The sequence below is a fragment of the Salpingoeca rosetta genome, assembly GCF_000188695.1.
Source record: "Salpingoeca rosetta unplaced genomic scaffold supercont1.3, whole genome shotgun sequence".
In the NCBI taxonomy this organism is placed as follows: Eukaryota; class Choanoflagellata; order Craspedida; family Salpingoecidae; genus Salpingoeca; species Salpingoeca rosetta.
In genome coordinates, this window is record NW_004754931.1 from 867,507 (window position 1) to 883,049 (window position 15,543).

At 54.9% G+C, this 15,543-nt stretch overlaps 4 protein-coding genes across 4 annotated transcripts; 2 read left to right on the forward strand and 2 right to left on the reverse strand.

Moving 5' to 3' along the window:
- Window positions 1-27: 27 nt before the first annotated feature.
- PTSG_01771 (uncharacterized protein) lies at window positions 28-5,271 on the reverse strand (the record flags this gene model as incomplete). Its single annotated transcript, XM_004997694.1, has 15 exons — window positions 4,650-5,271; window positions 4,403-4,463; window positions 4,138-4,236; window positions 3,494-3,813; window positions 3,129-3,242; window positions 2,796-2,921; window positions 2,295-2,512; window positions 2,041-2,143; window positions 1,729-1,827; window positions 1,486-1,549; window positions 1,251-1,318; window positions 1,045-1,123; window positions 487-601; window positions 294-333; window positions 28-69 (listed from the first exon to the last, which is right to left on the reverse strand). Exons 1-15 carry the CDS (start codon window positions 5,052-5,054, stop codon window positions 28-30), a joined length of 1,953 nt encoding a protein of 650 aa, XP_004997751.1. The 5' UTR covers window positions 5,055-5,271.
- Window positions 5,272-5,646: 375 nt separating this feature from the next.
- PTSG_01772 (26S protease regulatory subunit 7) lies at window positions 5,647-8,007 on the forward strand (the record flags this gene model as incomplete). Its single annotated transcript, XM_004997695.1, has 6 exons — window positions 5,647-5,719; window positions 6,082-6,119; window positions 6,366-6,589; window positions 6,818-6,983; window positions 7,316-7,348; window positions 7,535-8,007. 6 exons carry the CDS (start codon window positions 5,647-5,649, stop codon window positions 7,787-7,789), a joined length of 789 nt encoding a protein of 262 aa, XP_004997752.1. The 3' UTR covers window positions 7,790-8,007.
- Window positions 8,008-8,304: 297 nt separating this feature from the next.
- PTSG_01773 (RHM3 protein) lies at window positions 8,305-10,803 on the reverse strand (the record flags this gene model as incomplete). The annotated part of the gene is made up of 4 exons (XM_004997696.1): window positions 8,305-8,975; window positions 9,343-9,502; window positions 9,796-10,008; window positions 10,318-10,803. The coding sequence occupies 4 exons, from the start codon at window positions 10,801-10,803 to the stop codon at window positions 8,305-8,307; spliced, it is 1,530 nt and encodes a 509-aa protein (XP_004997753.1).
- Window positions 10,804-10,951: 148 nt separating this feature from the next.
- Window positions 10,952-15,533, forward strand: PTSG_01774 (cytoskeletal protein). The gene is made up of 12 exons (XM_004997697.1): window positions 10,952-11,073; window positions 11,495-11,575; window positions 11,941-12,036; window positions 12,202-12,274; window positions 12,513-12,640; window positions 12,872-13,032; window positions 13,247-13,316; window positions 13,585-13,758; window positions 14,115-14,213; window positions 14,432-14,506; window positions 14,712-14,835; window positions 15,139-15,533. Exons 1-12 carry the CDS (start codon window positions 11,059-11,061, stop codon window positions 15,195-15,197), a joined length of 1,155 nt encoding a protein of 384 aa, XP_004997754.1. The 5' UTR covers window positions 10,952-11,058; the 3' UTR covers window positions 15,198-15,533.
- Window positions 15,534-15,543: the final 10 nt, after the last annotated feature.

Consider the following 15,543-nt stretch of genomic DNA (forward strand, 5'->3'; position numbering starts at 1 on the left):
GCCCCATCTTGAGAAGATCTTCGTGGCTCATGCGCCCCTCTTATTGTAGTTTTTTTTCTCCTCCGTCTCCTTCGCTTCATGGTTGGGGCACACAGACATCACTCTTGTGCACACACCATTAAGTATACTTAAGTGTTAGATGTGAGCGCTGTGTGTCTGCGTTCTTGTGTGTGTGTGTGTGTGTGTGTGTGTGCGCGCGCGCGCGCGCGTGTGTGTGTGTGTGTGTGTGTGTGTGTGTGTGTGCGTGTGTGGAATGACTGTCCATCGCCCTGAAGACATTTGCTGCCGCTCACCGTTTCACGGACGCGTTCCCAGAAGATGTCAGACACCATTCTGCCGACCAGTGACGACAGTGGTGAGATGCAAGCACGTAGGGCAGCGCAAAGAGCAACAAACACTTGTCACCCACCCAACACATCCAACCACGACCACTGGTAACCATGCACCAGGCTCGCCACCCGCAACCGCTACCACAATGCCACGCACCTGGAGAGGTTATCAGTGCCGAGCTTGTCTGTGCCGACCTGGCTGGACTTGAAGAACGGCGAGGAGGCAAAGTACTGCCGCTCCGTGCGCCGGATGGTGTCGATGCTGTCGTTCGCTGGTGGACGCGCAGGTGTCGTTGTTGTTGTTTAAGTTGTTGTTGATGTTGTTTAAGTTGTTGTTGATGTTGTTTAAGTTGTTGTTGTTGTTTAAGGTGTTTAAGTTGTTGTTGTTGTTTAAGGTGTTTAAGTTGTTGTTGTTGTTTAAGGTGTTTAAGTTGTTGTTGTTGATGTTGTTTTGTAAGATGTTGTTGATGTTGTTTTGTAAGATGTTGTTGTTGTTGTTGATGTTGTTGTTGTTGTTGTTGTTTAAATTGTTGTTGTTGTTGTTGTTGACGGTGATGTGTGAGATGAATGGATCGTGGCATGTGAGGTGAAGGGATGGTGCTGTATGGGGGAAGGGGTCACGGAGGGAAGGAACACGCGTATTCACCCAACAGCGATATGAAAGCAGCCAACGGCAGGTGGTGACAACATGGCAACATGTCAACATGGCACTCACGGTTGGCTGTGCCGGTGACGACAGCAAAATATGCACGCGCGTGCATGTTGAACCGCTCGCCGTTGAGCGTGGCGCGCAGCTGAAATGTGTGAATGCGCGTGAATGTGTGTGTGTGTGCGGGTGTGAGTGGACCTGCTTTGTGTACGTGTGCGTGTGGGCAAAGTGGCATGTGTCGAGGTACACGATACTGGACTTGTGGCCAGTACCTTTTGCTTTGAGATTGAGAGCTTCTCTGCGAGATCGACCTTGGTCAGCACAAACACGGTGCGGTCACCTGTGCAACCAGCCACACACGGCGCAGCAGCGGCGTGAGTTCAGTTTCTATCAGCACGCATCAAACTCAAGCAAACACAACAACAACAACAACAACAACAACAACAACAACAACAACAACAACAACAACAACAACAACAACAACAACAACAGTAGCAGCAGCAGCACCTTCGGGGTCGGCCTCCCTGACGAGATCGGCGACGCTGCTCGATTCAGCATCGCGCGAGGCATCCTGATGATGGCGGCGGCACAAAAGGAGGTGGTGGGTGGTGTTGCGTTAGGACATGGTACCATCACCACACCAAGCGCATACACACACACACACACACACACACACACACACACACACACACACACACACACACACACACACACACACACACACACACACGCAAGTGTGGGACAGCCGACCTGGATGCAGAGGATGATGGCGTTTGGATTTGCAATATGCGCCTTGCACATGCCGAGGATGCTGTTCTTAGTTGTTGTTGGCATACCGCGTGTGTGGTGCTGGCGGCGCAGCACACACGAGCATGCAAGACAAAGAGAGAGGGGAGGACAGGACACGTGAGGGGAGGATGATCCGTGGGAATGGTGGCGGCAGCAATGGCAATTGGATGAGTGGAAGGAAGAGGAAGAAGGAAGGAAGGAAGCAAGGAAGGAAGCAAGGAAGGAAGGACGGAAGGAAGGAAGGGCGATTGCATGCATTGGGTTGGAACCAACCTGGATGATGCCTGGGAGGTCGACGAGCACCATGGGCTGCAGACCAGGGCCTTCAAGCTCAAGCGCAAGTGTGCGGCTGCTCACCACATTCTCCGCATCCAGCCTGCCACGCGCGCGATGATAACATGGGGCAGGCATGAGTCAATGCAATCCACCTGAACAGTCCCTCGCCCCTGCTCTTCCTTCCTTCCCACCTCGCCACCACCCATCTTCACCCATCCCCAACCAACCCCCCTCCTCCCCAAGGGACTCACGACTTAAGCATGCGGTCCTCAATCCTGTCGCGCAGCTTCCTCAGGTCCGCATCGCTGCGCAGGTTGTACACGACGTCCTCGTCCCTGATGCGCGCCACGTGGTGTGCGCCCTCGCTCATGGTCACTTGGATCGGCGCCCGCGTCATCATCTCACCGGCTCCGCGCGGGAATATGCGCGCACGCACAAGCACCTCCAGCACACTCGTCTTGCCCGCGCTCTGTTTGGGCGGGGTGGGGGCGGGGGTGGTTGTGCATTGTTGGTCGTGGTGGTGGTTATGAAGGTGATGGTGGAGAAATGACTGCAGTGAGTACAGGCGAATAACGAAACACACAGACAAAGCACGAGCACACCCAGCTAACCAACCACACCAAACCAACAAACAAACACTCCACGTGCACGCACACACACACACACACACACACACACACACACACACACACACACACACACACACACACACACACACACACACACACACACACAGAGTCCGCAGTCAGCACCTGGTCGCCGACGACGACGACGCGTGGGAGGCGCTCCTGTGCATCGAAGGACGAGTCGACCTGGGAACGCAGGTCAAGAATCTCCGCGAAGAGATCAATCGCGCGCTTCTGCCGCGTGTGCGCGCCCTGCATGTGTGGCGGTGGGGTTGGATGACGTCGTCGTGGTGGTGGTGGCGGCGTGTGTGTGTGCGCGGTGGGTGGGGGTGAGGTGTTGTTGGGAATGTAATCAGTCAACACGGACAAAGGGAAAGAGAAGCAGAGAGCGTTCGTTTGTGTATGTTTGCGTGCGTGTGCATGCATGAGCGTGTGCGTGTGTGTTGTCTGTGTGTGCACCTTTTGCTGGCGGATGATTTGCAGGCGGTGCAGTTCCTCGTTCTCCGCCTTGAGCTGATCAATCACTTTATGCAGTCGCGCACGCTCCGCCTGCAGTTCTTGCTGTGCCGCATCCTGCCAGTGCAGCGCGAAGAAGAGGGGGTTCAATGGGATTTGAGGAATCACAGCACAACAACTGTGAGAACCAAAGCAACACAGACACCCATACATGCACAGACACCCAGGTACAGACAAAGACAAGATGCACAAACAGACAGACACCCACGTACACACAGAGACAGAGACAGAGACAGAGGCAGAGAGGCAGAGACAAACACCCCCCACAGACAGACACACACAGACACACCACACACGTCTCCACCCACATTTGAGTTGTTGAGCTGCTCCTGCAGGTCTGCGAGCTGCTCGTGCAAGAGAGCAATCTCTGTCTCCTTCTCCTCCCTCAGCTTGCGCATGGCCTGCTGCAGGGCGTCAATTGCCTCCTGCCCCTGTTGCACCTGCGCACGCAGCTCTTCAACAAGCTGCCTGTGCTCCTCCTCTCGCACGCTATTGCGGCCTGTTGCGCTGTTGTCGTCGTCGTCGCCATCGCCGGCGCCGGCGGGCGGTGTTGACGGGTCGCCGTCACCACCTGTGGTGCCATCGTCCTCTGATGCTGCGGTGCAGTGTGCAGTCGGTACAAGGCCCACTGCCGCATGAGTGCAGGTGGGACGCAGTGCACACAGGTACACATAACGGTTCACATAAGACGCACACGCACACGAGACATATAAAGAGAGCATGGTGTCTAAGCGGAGGCGTGCGAGCGAGAGCAAGCTTGTTTTTGTTGGGGAAGACAGACACACTCCAATCTCATATGCACAGGCGCTTCTTCACGCGCACACTTTGATGCACGTTCACATTCCCTTCCCCCCCCCCCCCACGCACGGAACCATGGCACGTCTGCCACCACTGAAGCTGCGCCACGCCTCAAAGCACACATGCCATTACAACCAGGCGGTGGGATGCTCACCGTGGGGCTTGATGTTGCCGTGCTCGTCGGCAATGCCCGGAGTCATGCGCGCACGCACGTGGCCCATCTCCGTGCGCAGATACCCGAGAATGCCATCCACTATTGAAAGGGCAGGAAACCAGCAGCATTGTGTTCGTGATGTGCGGTGAGCACGACACAGTGCAACACGGCTCGAGATCATTGGGGGAGGGGAAGCTCAAAGGCCCGAATGCACATGGGTGCAGGCGCACATGGGCATACGCAATGCACAAGGGAAATACCATACCGCCTTCAGACAGGTCGCTGATCCCTGGCGGTAGCTCCATGTCAGGAATGTGTTTCTTGATCTGAATAAATAAAGGCCAAGGTGAAATGTGAGACGGGTTGCACCAGGTGCATGGACGCGTGGACGTATGGGCGTATGGGGAGTACAGCTCGATCGCACACGCACACGCACAGACACAGACAGACAGACAGACAGACAGACAGACACAGGCGCAGATGCACACATACACACAAACAGACAGACACACCTCGCCGGCGGCAGCGCCGATGCCACCGATGACAATGGCTGGGTAGAGGACGGCACGCCGTGAGAGCACAAAGAGCGAGGCAAGTACGCCTGCCGACGCATGTCGTCGCTGTGCAGTTAGCCCCGAGCGTGCAGCCGCAGTTGCGCGTGTCGTGCCCGTTGCCTGTGAAGACAGCACGCCAAACCAGCGTGCCTGCCGCCGAACTGGCTGTGCTTGTGCCGCCGGCGCTTGTTGCGGCTGCTGGTGGTAGTGCCGACACTGTTGACGTGGCTGTGGTTGCTGCGATGCTGGCTGTTGCTGGCGTGGCGCCCGACAGCTGTGGGGTTTGTTGTGATGCTGCCGCAGTGGCTGCTGTATTGCCTGCCGTAATGCGGCAGAAGCGCGACCCACGCCGCGCTGCATCATTGCTGCTCCCAATGCCAAGGGGCGTGCTTATGTGTCCACCAAACAACCCTGTCAACCACGCACCCGTGACGTGATGTGATGTGATGTGTGCGTGTATGTGCGTGTGTGTGTGTGTGTGTGCGTGTGTGTGTGTGCGTGTGCGTGCGTGTGTGTGTGTGTGACCACAGCAATTGTCTCAGACGGAGATGATGGCGAGTGGCTGCTGCGGCAATCTGACTCACACAACAAACCTTTTGCTTCTCTTTTGCTTTGCGCCTTTCAGGTGTTGCATCGCCGCACCGAAAGAAATATGGCGATCACATTAACAATCGCCATCATTTGATGTGGGGGACATTGCTAATTTTCCGCCAGAAAAAAACGAACGACAACAACGAACACAGAGCAAGCAAGCAAGACGACGACAACAGAGCAACCGACGGCGACAGAGACGTGCGAGCGAGTGACAAGCGAGCGAGCCAGCCAGCAAAGCCAGCCGCACGCTGGGGAAAGCAAGTGAAGACTGCATCAGCGTGTCTGCACAGCATCACTGCGAAGCCTTTTTTGTTGTTTTTGTGTGGCGACACCATCCATTGTTGAGTGAGAACAGTCCAAGATGGGCAAGGATTATCTTGGAAAGGATCAGCGCCGCGTCACGGACGACAAGAAGGAGGATGAAACCATCACAGGTGCCGTGTTGGATGGTGTGCCGGGCTGTGTGTGCATATGTGTGTGTTTGTGCACTTGTGTGTTTGGTCGTGCGTGTTCGTGTGGTCGTTGCCTGTGTCGTGCGTGCTGGTTTCCTTCTCTTGGTGCACTCACAAATCCTTGCTTGTGTCTGTGTTTGTGTTTGTGTTTGTTCGTGTGTGCGTGTCGAATGCATGGATGTTGTGTTTGTTCGTGTGCGTGTGTGCGTGTGTGCGTGTGCGTGTGTGCGTGTGTGCGTGTGTGCGTGTGCGCGTGTGTGTCTGTGTGTTTGTTCGTGTGTGTGTGTGCGTGCGTGCGTGTTTGATGTTCCATCACATCCTTCCATCTGGCCCAACCCACACAGCCTTGGACGCCGGTGACATTGCTGTCCTCAAGACCTACGTAAGTCAAACAGCACACAGAAACAGCACACACGCGCACATGCACATGCCTCACGTGCTGCTGGTTTCTGTCTGTGCGCGGTATTACTTATGTGCAGCCGCTCAGCTGGCACCGCCACCGCCACTACTGCTGCTGCCGACCATGATCAGCGAGCATACAAACAAGCCCATGTACGCCTCGCTTCATGTGCTCATTCTCTGTCATGACTGCTGGTGGCCTCGTTTGTTTGTGATTGGGCATCGACAGGGCACAGGCCCGTACACAAACGCCATCAAGAAGACGGAGAAGGACATTGACAACGTGATGAAGCGCGTGATTGAGCTCACGGGCATCAAGGAGTCTGACACGGGTCTTGCCCACCCCGGCCTGTGGGATTTGGCGGCAGACAAGCAGATGATGCAGGAGCAGCCGCCACTGCAGGTCGCCCGCTGCACAAAGATCATCCCTGGCGAGACAGAGGAACAGAACAAGTGCGCATTTCCGTTTCGTGCTTGTTGGGTGTGTGTGCGTGTGTGCGTGTGTGCGTATGTGTGTGTGTGCGTGCGTGTGTGTGTGTGCGTGCGTGTGTGTGTGTGCATTGGGTCATGTCAGTGCCTTCGTGCATAGCCGGTGGCTTTCGTCTCACTTGCATCACGCGTTGCAAACTCATTACCGCCAACTCATTACCGCCAACTCATCACCACGCGCCCTGTTGCCAGGTACATGATCAACATCAAGCAGATTGCCAAGTTTGTTGTTGGTCTGCACGACAAGGTTGCCCCGACAGACATTGAGGAGGGCATGCGCATCGGTGTTGACCGCTCCCGGTACCAGATTCACATCCCGCTCCCGCCAAAGATCGATGCCAGCGTCACCATGATGCAGGTCCGTGCATGTGTGCATGTATACGTTTGCGTTAATGTTTGTGTGTGTGTGTGTGTGTGTGTGTGTGTGTGTGTGTGTGTGTGTGTGTGTGTGTGTGTGTGTGTGTGTGTGTGTGTGTGTGTGTGTGTGTGTTTGTGTGTTTGTGTGTTTGTGTGTGTCGTGTCGTGTTTCCTGGTCATTCACGCTTATTGTTTGTGCATGCGTGCGCATTCTTGCTGATGCGTCGCACCTTCACTGACCTGAATGAATGAATGTGCCTTGATTCATCCCTCTCTCCACATTTGCCCTCTGCATCATTGCCACCACGACGACCACCACGACGACGTCTACAGGTTGAGGACAAGCCCGACGTGACGTACGCCGATGTTGGCGGCTGCAAGGAGCAGATCCAGAAGCATCCTTCTTTGACACATATATGCTTCTACTGACAGCCAACCACACCTCAGCATGCGCCATCTTTTCATCACATACTTCCTTCTCTCATCCCACCCTCGCACCACACTACACCACACCACACCACACCGTCTGCGCCAACCCAACCCAACCCACAGGGCCGCACGCACATCCTGAAGATCCACACGAAGAGCATGAGTGTGGAGCGCGGCATCCGCTACGAGCTGCTTGCGCGTCTGTGTCCAAACAGCACCGGCGCTGAGCTGCGCAGCGTGTGCACGGAGGCCGGCATGTTTGCCATCCGCGCCCGCCGCAAGGTGGCCACGGAGAAGGACTTCCTGGACGCCATCAACAAGGTGGTCAAGGGCTTTGCCAAGTTCAGCTCCACGGGCCGTTACATGGCCTACAACTGAGGCGGCAGCGGCGATGTTGATGGCGGTGGTGGTGTCGAGGGGAGGTGGATGTGATTGTTTGTTGGGTGGGCGGTGTGTGGTTGCCCCGACCGCTTGCTGCTTGCTTGCACAGTGTTGTACGTGGTTGCAATGGGTGTGGACGTGTGGTGGTTGTTCATGTGTTACATGCATGTCCACTACCAGTGGTCCTCCAGGACAAAATAAACGCTGCCCTGATGCGAGCCCGTGACGTTTGGGTGCGACTTGCTGTGAGACACGATGTGAGAGGCTGCATGAGGGTGAGGTTGAGTGAGGACACAAGGGGCATAGTCTTCATATCATGCATTGATGTCGCGTGTTCGCTTATGTCTTTACTGTTGTTTGGTTGCGTGTGTGTGCCAGCAAGCATCACACCCTAAACAATAAACAAGGAGAGAAGAGGGGGGAGGGGGAGGGAAGAGGGGATCAATACCACACAATACCACAATCAGAAACGCGAGCTAACGCAAGTGTAACGAGATCAAAGGGTTGCTGAGCTAGAGCGGCGCTGGTGGCTGCGATGGACGCGGAAGGCGGTCGGGGCGGCCGTGTTGATGGTGCTGTTGTTGTACGGGCGACTCACACCCACACAATTGTTGTTGTTGTTGTTGTTGTTGTTGTTGTTGTTGTTGTTGTTGTTGTTGTTGTTGTTGTTGTTGGTGTTGTTGGTGTTGTTGTTGTTGTTGTTGTTGTTGTTGTTGTTGTTGTTGTTGTTGGCTTCTACCATGACCAGCACCGCCATTTTCATGGGTGATACCGCCATCGTCACGACCCCTCGCCTCTCTCAAGCCATCATTGCCACCACCATCACCATCGCCACCTCTGCCATCCTCCTCCTCCTCACCATCACAATCATCATCGTCATCAGGTACAGGGAGCTTGGTGTGCGGTTGCAACGCCGCTGTCACGTTGCCCCAGTATGCGCCGTGCTGGCGATACCACTCAATTGTCTCTGCCAGGCCCTCGCCCCAGGCCACGCGCGGCTGCCAGCCCAGGGCGGCGAGGTTGGCGTGGTCGATGAGGTAGCGGTGGTCCTGGAAGGTGCGGTTTGCCACGTGCTCGATGCACGTGTGCACATCGCGGCCCACAATGGCACACACGTCACGCGCCACGTCCAGCACGGAGATTTCGCTCGTGGAGCCGATGTTGTACACCGTGTGCAGTGGCCCTGACAGCGTGGGCGGGGGGCAATGAAAGGCACAGGAGCGGGAGGAGGAGGAGGAGGTGGTGGTGGAGGTGGTGGTGGGAGGTGTGAGCAGGCAAGCAAGGCAGCAGCGAGATGACAAACTGCAGCGAGACAGGGCTGCGCATGGAGAGGCAGCAGCAAAACACACACACACACACACACACACACACACATACACAATACTCACGCACACAGTGCAGCAACGCAACAACAACAACAACAACAACACACACACACACACACACACACAATACACACACACACACACACAAAACCAAAGCACAACACGTGTAAACACTGTCACAAACTGAAGCCCCAAATACAGCCTGTATGTGCTTGTGTCACAGACCGTGGTCAATGAGGAGGTTGAACGCTGCAGCAACATCGCGCACGTGCACATATCCCCTTCGCTGGCTGCCGTCACCATGGATGGGGAGCGTCATGCCGTGCAGCGCACGCAGGATGAACTTGGGTATCAACTTCTCCGGGTACTGGCACGGCCCATACACCTGTTGCGCCGCAGCATGGAGGGCGTGAGGCCATGCTGCACACGCGTGCTCACCTTGACTTCACTCATCACACACGCCGCGCAGCAAACCCATACCAGGCGCGTGCACATACAGACAAGTGCAGTGACACACAGATGCACAGACACAGCCACACACATTGACGCACACACACACACACAGACACAGACACAGAGGCACATACGTATACAACCACAGCCACAGCCACAGCCACAGACACAAACACGGGCACACATACACTGATGCACATGTACAGACACACACTGTTCACGCACGTTGTTGCCGCGCGTGACGATGATGGGGAGGCGGAAGCTCTTCTGGTATGCCTTGACAATCATCTCAGCTGCAGCCTTGGATGCGGAGTAAGGGTTGGTAGGGTCCAGCGGGCTCTCGTTCTCCAAAAACTGGTGCTCAGAGTCGGGCTTTGTGCCCCCATACACCTCGTCTGTGCTCACGTGGATGATGCGTTCAAGCTGTCCCGCCACACGCTGCAGGTGCAAACACGTGTGTGTGTGTGTGTGTGTGTGTGTGTGTGTGTGTGTGTGTGTGTGTGTGTGTGTGTGGTGTGTGCGTGTGTGCGTGTGTGTGTGTGTGAGGGGAGGGCGAGGTTGCGTAGGGATGCGTGAGGTGATGCGTGCATGTGTAAAGCATGGCTACAGGTGCTGTTAAACACAATACCCCGGCACACACAGACACAGACACCCAGGCAGACAGGCAGACACACACACAGACACACACAGACACACACACGCACACACACACACACACACACACACAGACACCCACACCAAACGTACCCGGCAAGCCTCCAGCGTGACGTGCGTACCGACGACGTTGGTTTGTGTGAAACAGAGGGTGGAATCAAACGAGTTGTCCACGTGGGACTGGGCTGCAAAGTGCATGAGCACGGTCACTTTGAAGTGGCTCAAGATGGTCTCCATCAGCTCCAGGTCGCACACGCTGCCTCTGATGAATGCAAAGCGCTGGGATGGGGAGGCCTGCACCTTGCCTTGCAGAATGGCAGGCAGGAGCTGTTGTGATGGCAGCTCTGATGCACCGCGGCTGCGGTTGTCGAGGCCACACGTGTCGTGGCCAGCATCGCCATCAGCAGCGGGATCAGCGTCTCCGCCATCTACCAGAAGGTCTTCGATGTTCTTGAGCGATGCGCAATAGTCCAGGTTGTCCAGCACAATCACCCGTGCACCTGGCCGCTGCCGGTACACATAGCGTGCCACATGCGATCCAATAAAGCCAGCACCCCCCGTCACCAAGATCACCCGCATCACCACCGCCACACACGTCTCAATCAACGTCGTCGTTTGTCTGACGAAGCAAAGCGCTGGCAAGACACCACAAAATGCACCGCAACAGTGCCTTGGTGGCGAAAAGTGGCGGAAGGTGTTGCCAACTATCGAATAATTCGACCAAACAGGCAAAGGCGGCCAGGCAGAAGAGGAACAGCACAACTCACAACCCACACCACACCACACCTTCCGGCCACCACACCGCCACCCTCCCTTGCGTTGTTTTGTGTCACCATGCCAAAGTCAGCGGTACGTCGTGGAGAAGGAAGAGAAGTTGTAGTGTCGTTCGCGCGGCTGCTATGAGCAGCAGTGAGAGCAGGCAAACATCTCTGCTGTTGTGTGTGGTGGTTTCAACATCTTTGACAAGAACGCAACACCAACATTGATGATGATTATCAATGTGTTTATTTGTTTGTGTTATGTCCTGGGCTGGCCGCCTGGGAAGCCTACTGCCTTTGCTGCTTCTGTTGCTAGCGCTTGCGTTTGTTGCTAGCTTTTGTTGCTTGCGGTTGTTTGTTTCTCCCTGCTACTGCCTGCTGCTCCTGCTGCTTCTGCTTCTTCTGCTGCTGCTTCTGTTGTTGCGTGCTTGCAGTGTTATGTTACGCTTTGCTGCGGCAAGCGACACGAGCTCACGGTTCATTTGTGACTGCGGCGCCATTCTTCGGTGCAGACGGTCGAGGTGATCCACATGCTGGGTCGTGACTCGTTTGAAATTACTTCCAAGACCACAGGCCATGACCTCTTTGTTCAGGTTCGAATGCGTGTGTGTGTCTATAACTGTGTGAATGTTTGTGTGTGTGTGCACATGTGTGGGTCTGTGTGTACACATGTGTGTGTATGTGTGTTCTCTCCTTCCCTCCCTCCCTCTCTCCATCTCCCTCCCTCTCCCTCCCTCTCCCTCCCTCTCCCTCCCTCCCTCCCTCTCTCTCTCTCTCCCTCTCTCTCTCTCTCTCTCTCTCTCTCTCTCTCTGTGTGTGTGTGTGTGTGTCTGTGCATACGTGCTGTGTAACTCCGTGGAGGTCTATGTGTGTGCGTGTGTGTGTGTGTGTTGTAGAGCAATTTCTCACGTGTGTGCGCGCCCTGCTCCTTTGTTGTTGCTGCTGCTTGTTGGGACAGGTCATGGAGAAGCTTGAAGCGCCCGCCAACTCCTTCTTCAACCTGCAGTACACAGACAACAAGGACTTTGAGGCCTTCATCAAGCCCGAGAAGAAGGTGCATGGCCCGCGCTGCTTGAGGGGGAAAGAAAATGGTTGCATTGAGTGCCGGCTTCTCTGCTCTTCCTGCTTGGTGAGCGCATCGTTGATGGTTTACGCGTGTCGTTTCCCCTCACCACTTTTTCGTGCCTTTCGCAATCCTTGCCACTGCGTATGCTTGTAGGTGCTGTCGCATGACTTGAAGAAGGTCAAGGATGCGCCCCACCAGTTTGCCCTTCGCGCCCAGTTTTATCCTGGTGCGTGCGTGTTTGTGTGTGTTTGTGTGTGTTTGTGTGTGTTTGTGTGTGTTTGTGTGTGTTTGTGTGTGTTTGTGTGTGTTTGTGTGTGTTTGTGTGTGTTTGTGTGTGCATGCGTGTGTGTGTGCGTGTGTGCGTGTGTGTGTGTGTGCAATTGTGTCTTTGGGTGTGTTCTGTTGACTCAGCGACGACTCTCCCGACACCACGCACGCCACTCTCCTCTGTTCAACACCGACAGAGCTTGTGAACGAGGAGCTGAGTGACGAGCGCGTGCAAGAGCTCTTCTGGCTGCAGATCAGGGAGTCGATTGTCTCCGACACGTGCTACTGCCCGCCAGAGCTCTGTGTCCTCTTTGCCGCAGAGGCGGTGAGTGGCATGTGTGTGCGTGTGTGGAAATGCGTTTGTATGCGCATGTTTGCTTTGTTTGCACGTTGTGGGTCTGCATGTGCTGTGTTTGTTCATGTGCGTCTCATTGCGTTGAACTGCCAGCTGTTGCCATTTCATGAACCGCCCACTCACGAAGAACCCCTGCACCCCCCCCCCCTGCCCAAAACAAAAACCAACACAACACTCCTGCCCTCTTTTCCACGCGTTCAGATGCAAGCGGACCACGGTGACCTTGACCGCGCCACGCACGCCGGGATGATTGACGCGGCCAAGTGCCTGCCCGAACGCGTTCTCCGACAGCACGATTTGACACACGAGCAGTGGGCCGAGCGCATTGCAAACGCCTGGGACACGCTGCGGGGCATCTCCAGGTGCGCACACCACCACAAAAGGGAGGGGGAAGAGGGGAAGGTGCCGTGCTGCTGTTTACTCATTGCTTTTGCAATTTCTGTTGCTGTTGCTGTTGCTGTTTCTGTTTCTGTTGCTGCAGCACTATCATTTTTCTTTGGTGCTGCTGTGAGCGTGCAATTCACAATACGTTTCTGCACACACCTATCTGTCTGTGCTGGCTTTCTTTGTTTGCAGGCAACAGATTATCATGGACTACTTGAACGTGGCGCAGGACCTTGAGCAATACGGCGTCACCTACTTCGAGGTCAGTGGCAAGTGCTGTTCCGCATACTCGCCATTATCGCCGCTGCCCGCACTAATCCCTCCCTCTGTGTGTCTCTGTCTCTGTCTCTCTGTCTCTCTGTCTCTCTGACTGCGTCTTGCTGCCCACCCAACTCAACGCCTTGCCCTTGCCCACTTCTCTCTCTCTCTCTCTGTGTTTCTCTCTCTCTCTCTCTGTCCCTCTCTGTCTGTCTCTGTGTTCCTCTTGGCACTCACCCCACCTCTGTGTTCCTGGCTGTCCTTCGTTTCAGATCCACAACAAGAAAGGCACGAAGCTGTGGCTGGGCGTGCACAACCTTGGCATGGACATCTACGAGTACAAGAACAAGGTCACGCCGCGTCTCGGGTTCCCCTGGACGGAGATTGCAAACATTTCCTTCAACGACAAGAAGTTCACCATCAAGATGGTCGGCGGAAAGGCCCCGGTACGTGATGCTACGTATTTGGTGTGTGTGTGTGTGTGTGTGTTTGTGTATGTGTGTTTGGGTGTGTGTGTGTGTGTGTGTGTGTGTGTGTGTGTGTTGTGTGTGTGTGTGTGTGTGTGTGTGTGTGTGTGTTTGTGTGTTTGTGTGTTTGTGTGTGTGTGTGTGTGCCGTTGATTACATCATTGGCGGTCCTTGTCTCCTGTCCACCCGGTGCACGCTTCCCTTCATTTCTCGTCTCAACTGCCACTTACACCCCACCCACTTCACCTTAACCTGGCCCAACACCACCTCACACCTCCTTCCCTCCTTTGTGCTTCCATTGCCTTCTCCTTACCTTCTCCTCCCCACGACCACAGGACTTCAAGTTCTACTCGCCGCGGTTCAAGGTCAACAAACGCATCCTCGACCTGTGTGTCCGCAACCACCAGATGTATGTCGAGCGCAGGCGAAAGCAGGTCCGTACCCCCGTGCCTTGGCCCTTGCTGCTGTTGTTTGTTGCGTTGTTGGTGTGCGGTGGTCATGTTGTTTGATGCGATCTCCGTGGTATTTTGCACACGTCATGCGACTGCTGCTGTGATTACACCATCACGAGTGCTGTTTTTGCCGCCGTTGTCGTGATTGTCCCGGCTTGCCATCTCACACGCATCTCACATGTCCTCCTGCTATTCGGCAGCTGATGGGCGATGGTATGGTTGAGGACCGCGCTGCCTTTGAGGCCAAGATCAAGAAGACCCGTGAGCAGCTCTCGGTAACCACACACACGCACACACACACACACACACACACACACACACACACACACACACACACACACACACACACCATCTGATGGTGCTTGATTACGCCCACTGCAGCTGCTTTCGCAGTGCTTGTTTACCAACTGTTGTGCAGTCGGCGGTTTCATCGCTCACGGGCACGCCCTTGTCTTTGCTGCGTTCATGTGTGCTCGGCAGGCGATTCGGCGAGACTTGGAGAGCGTGAAGGACAAGACACACGAGACAGCAGAGGACAGGTACTACGAGCAGCAGAAGGAGGCTGGCATGGACAAGTACAAGACAATGAAGAAGGCACAGTCAGGTACGCTTCTTTCTGTGTGCTTGTGTGTACACTTGTGTGTGTGTGCTTGTGTGTGTGCTTGTGTGTGTGTGCACTTGCACGTGTGTTTGAGTGCTTACCCACACACATACCCACACACATACACATACACATACACATACACATACACATACACATACACATACACATACACATACACATACACATACACATGTACATGCACATGCACATGCACATGCACATACACACAACACGCTTGGTTGCTTTGTTTGGCCTTTATTGACACCACCTCTGCCACCCCTGTACTCGGTTCAACTTTGTTAGGCGATGCGCGGAGGCGTATTGAAGAGTTTGAGAACCTCGAGGATGATGTGGAGTGCTGACGCAAGCCGCTTTCTGCTGTTGCCTGTTGCATCACACGTCTTGCTTCACTTGACCTGTTCCCTTCAACCCCGCTCTCTTCTCTCACGCCACCACCGCCAACCAACCTTTCTGCCTCCAGCCTCTTCTTGTCTCTTGCTGTCCTCTGTTAGTTCACTGTTTGTCCACAAACACACACACACATCTCTTCTTCTCTCCTTCTTCTTCATCTCCTATCATGATTTTTTGCCGCGTTGTTCGTGCTTGTTGTTCTTGTAACATGATGTGTGGCAATGTGCTGTTCTGAGTACAACACGACATGCGAGATGATGGACTGTACGCAAACACAATGCACGCGTCGAACCACAC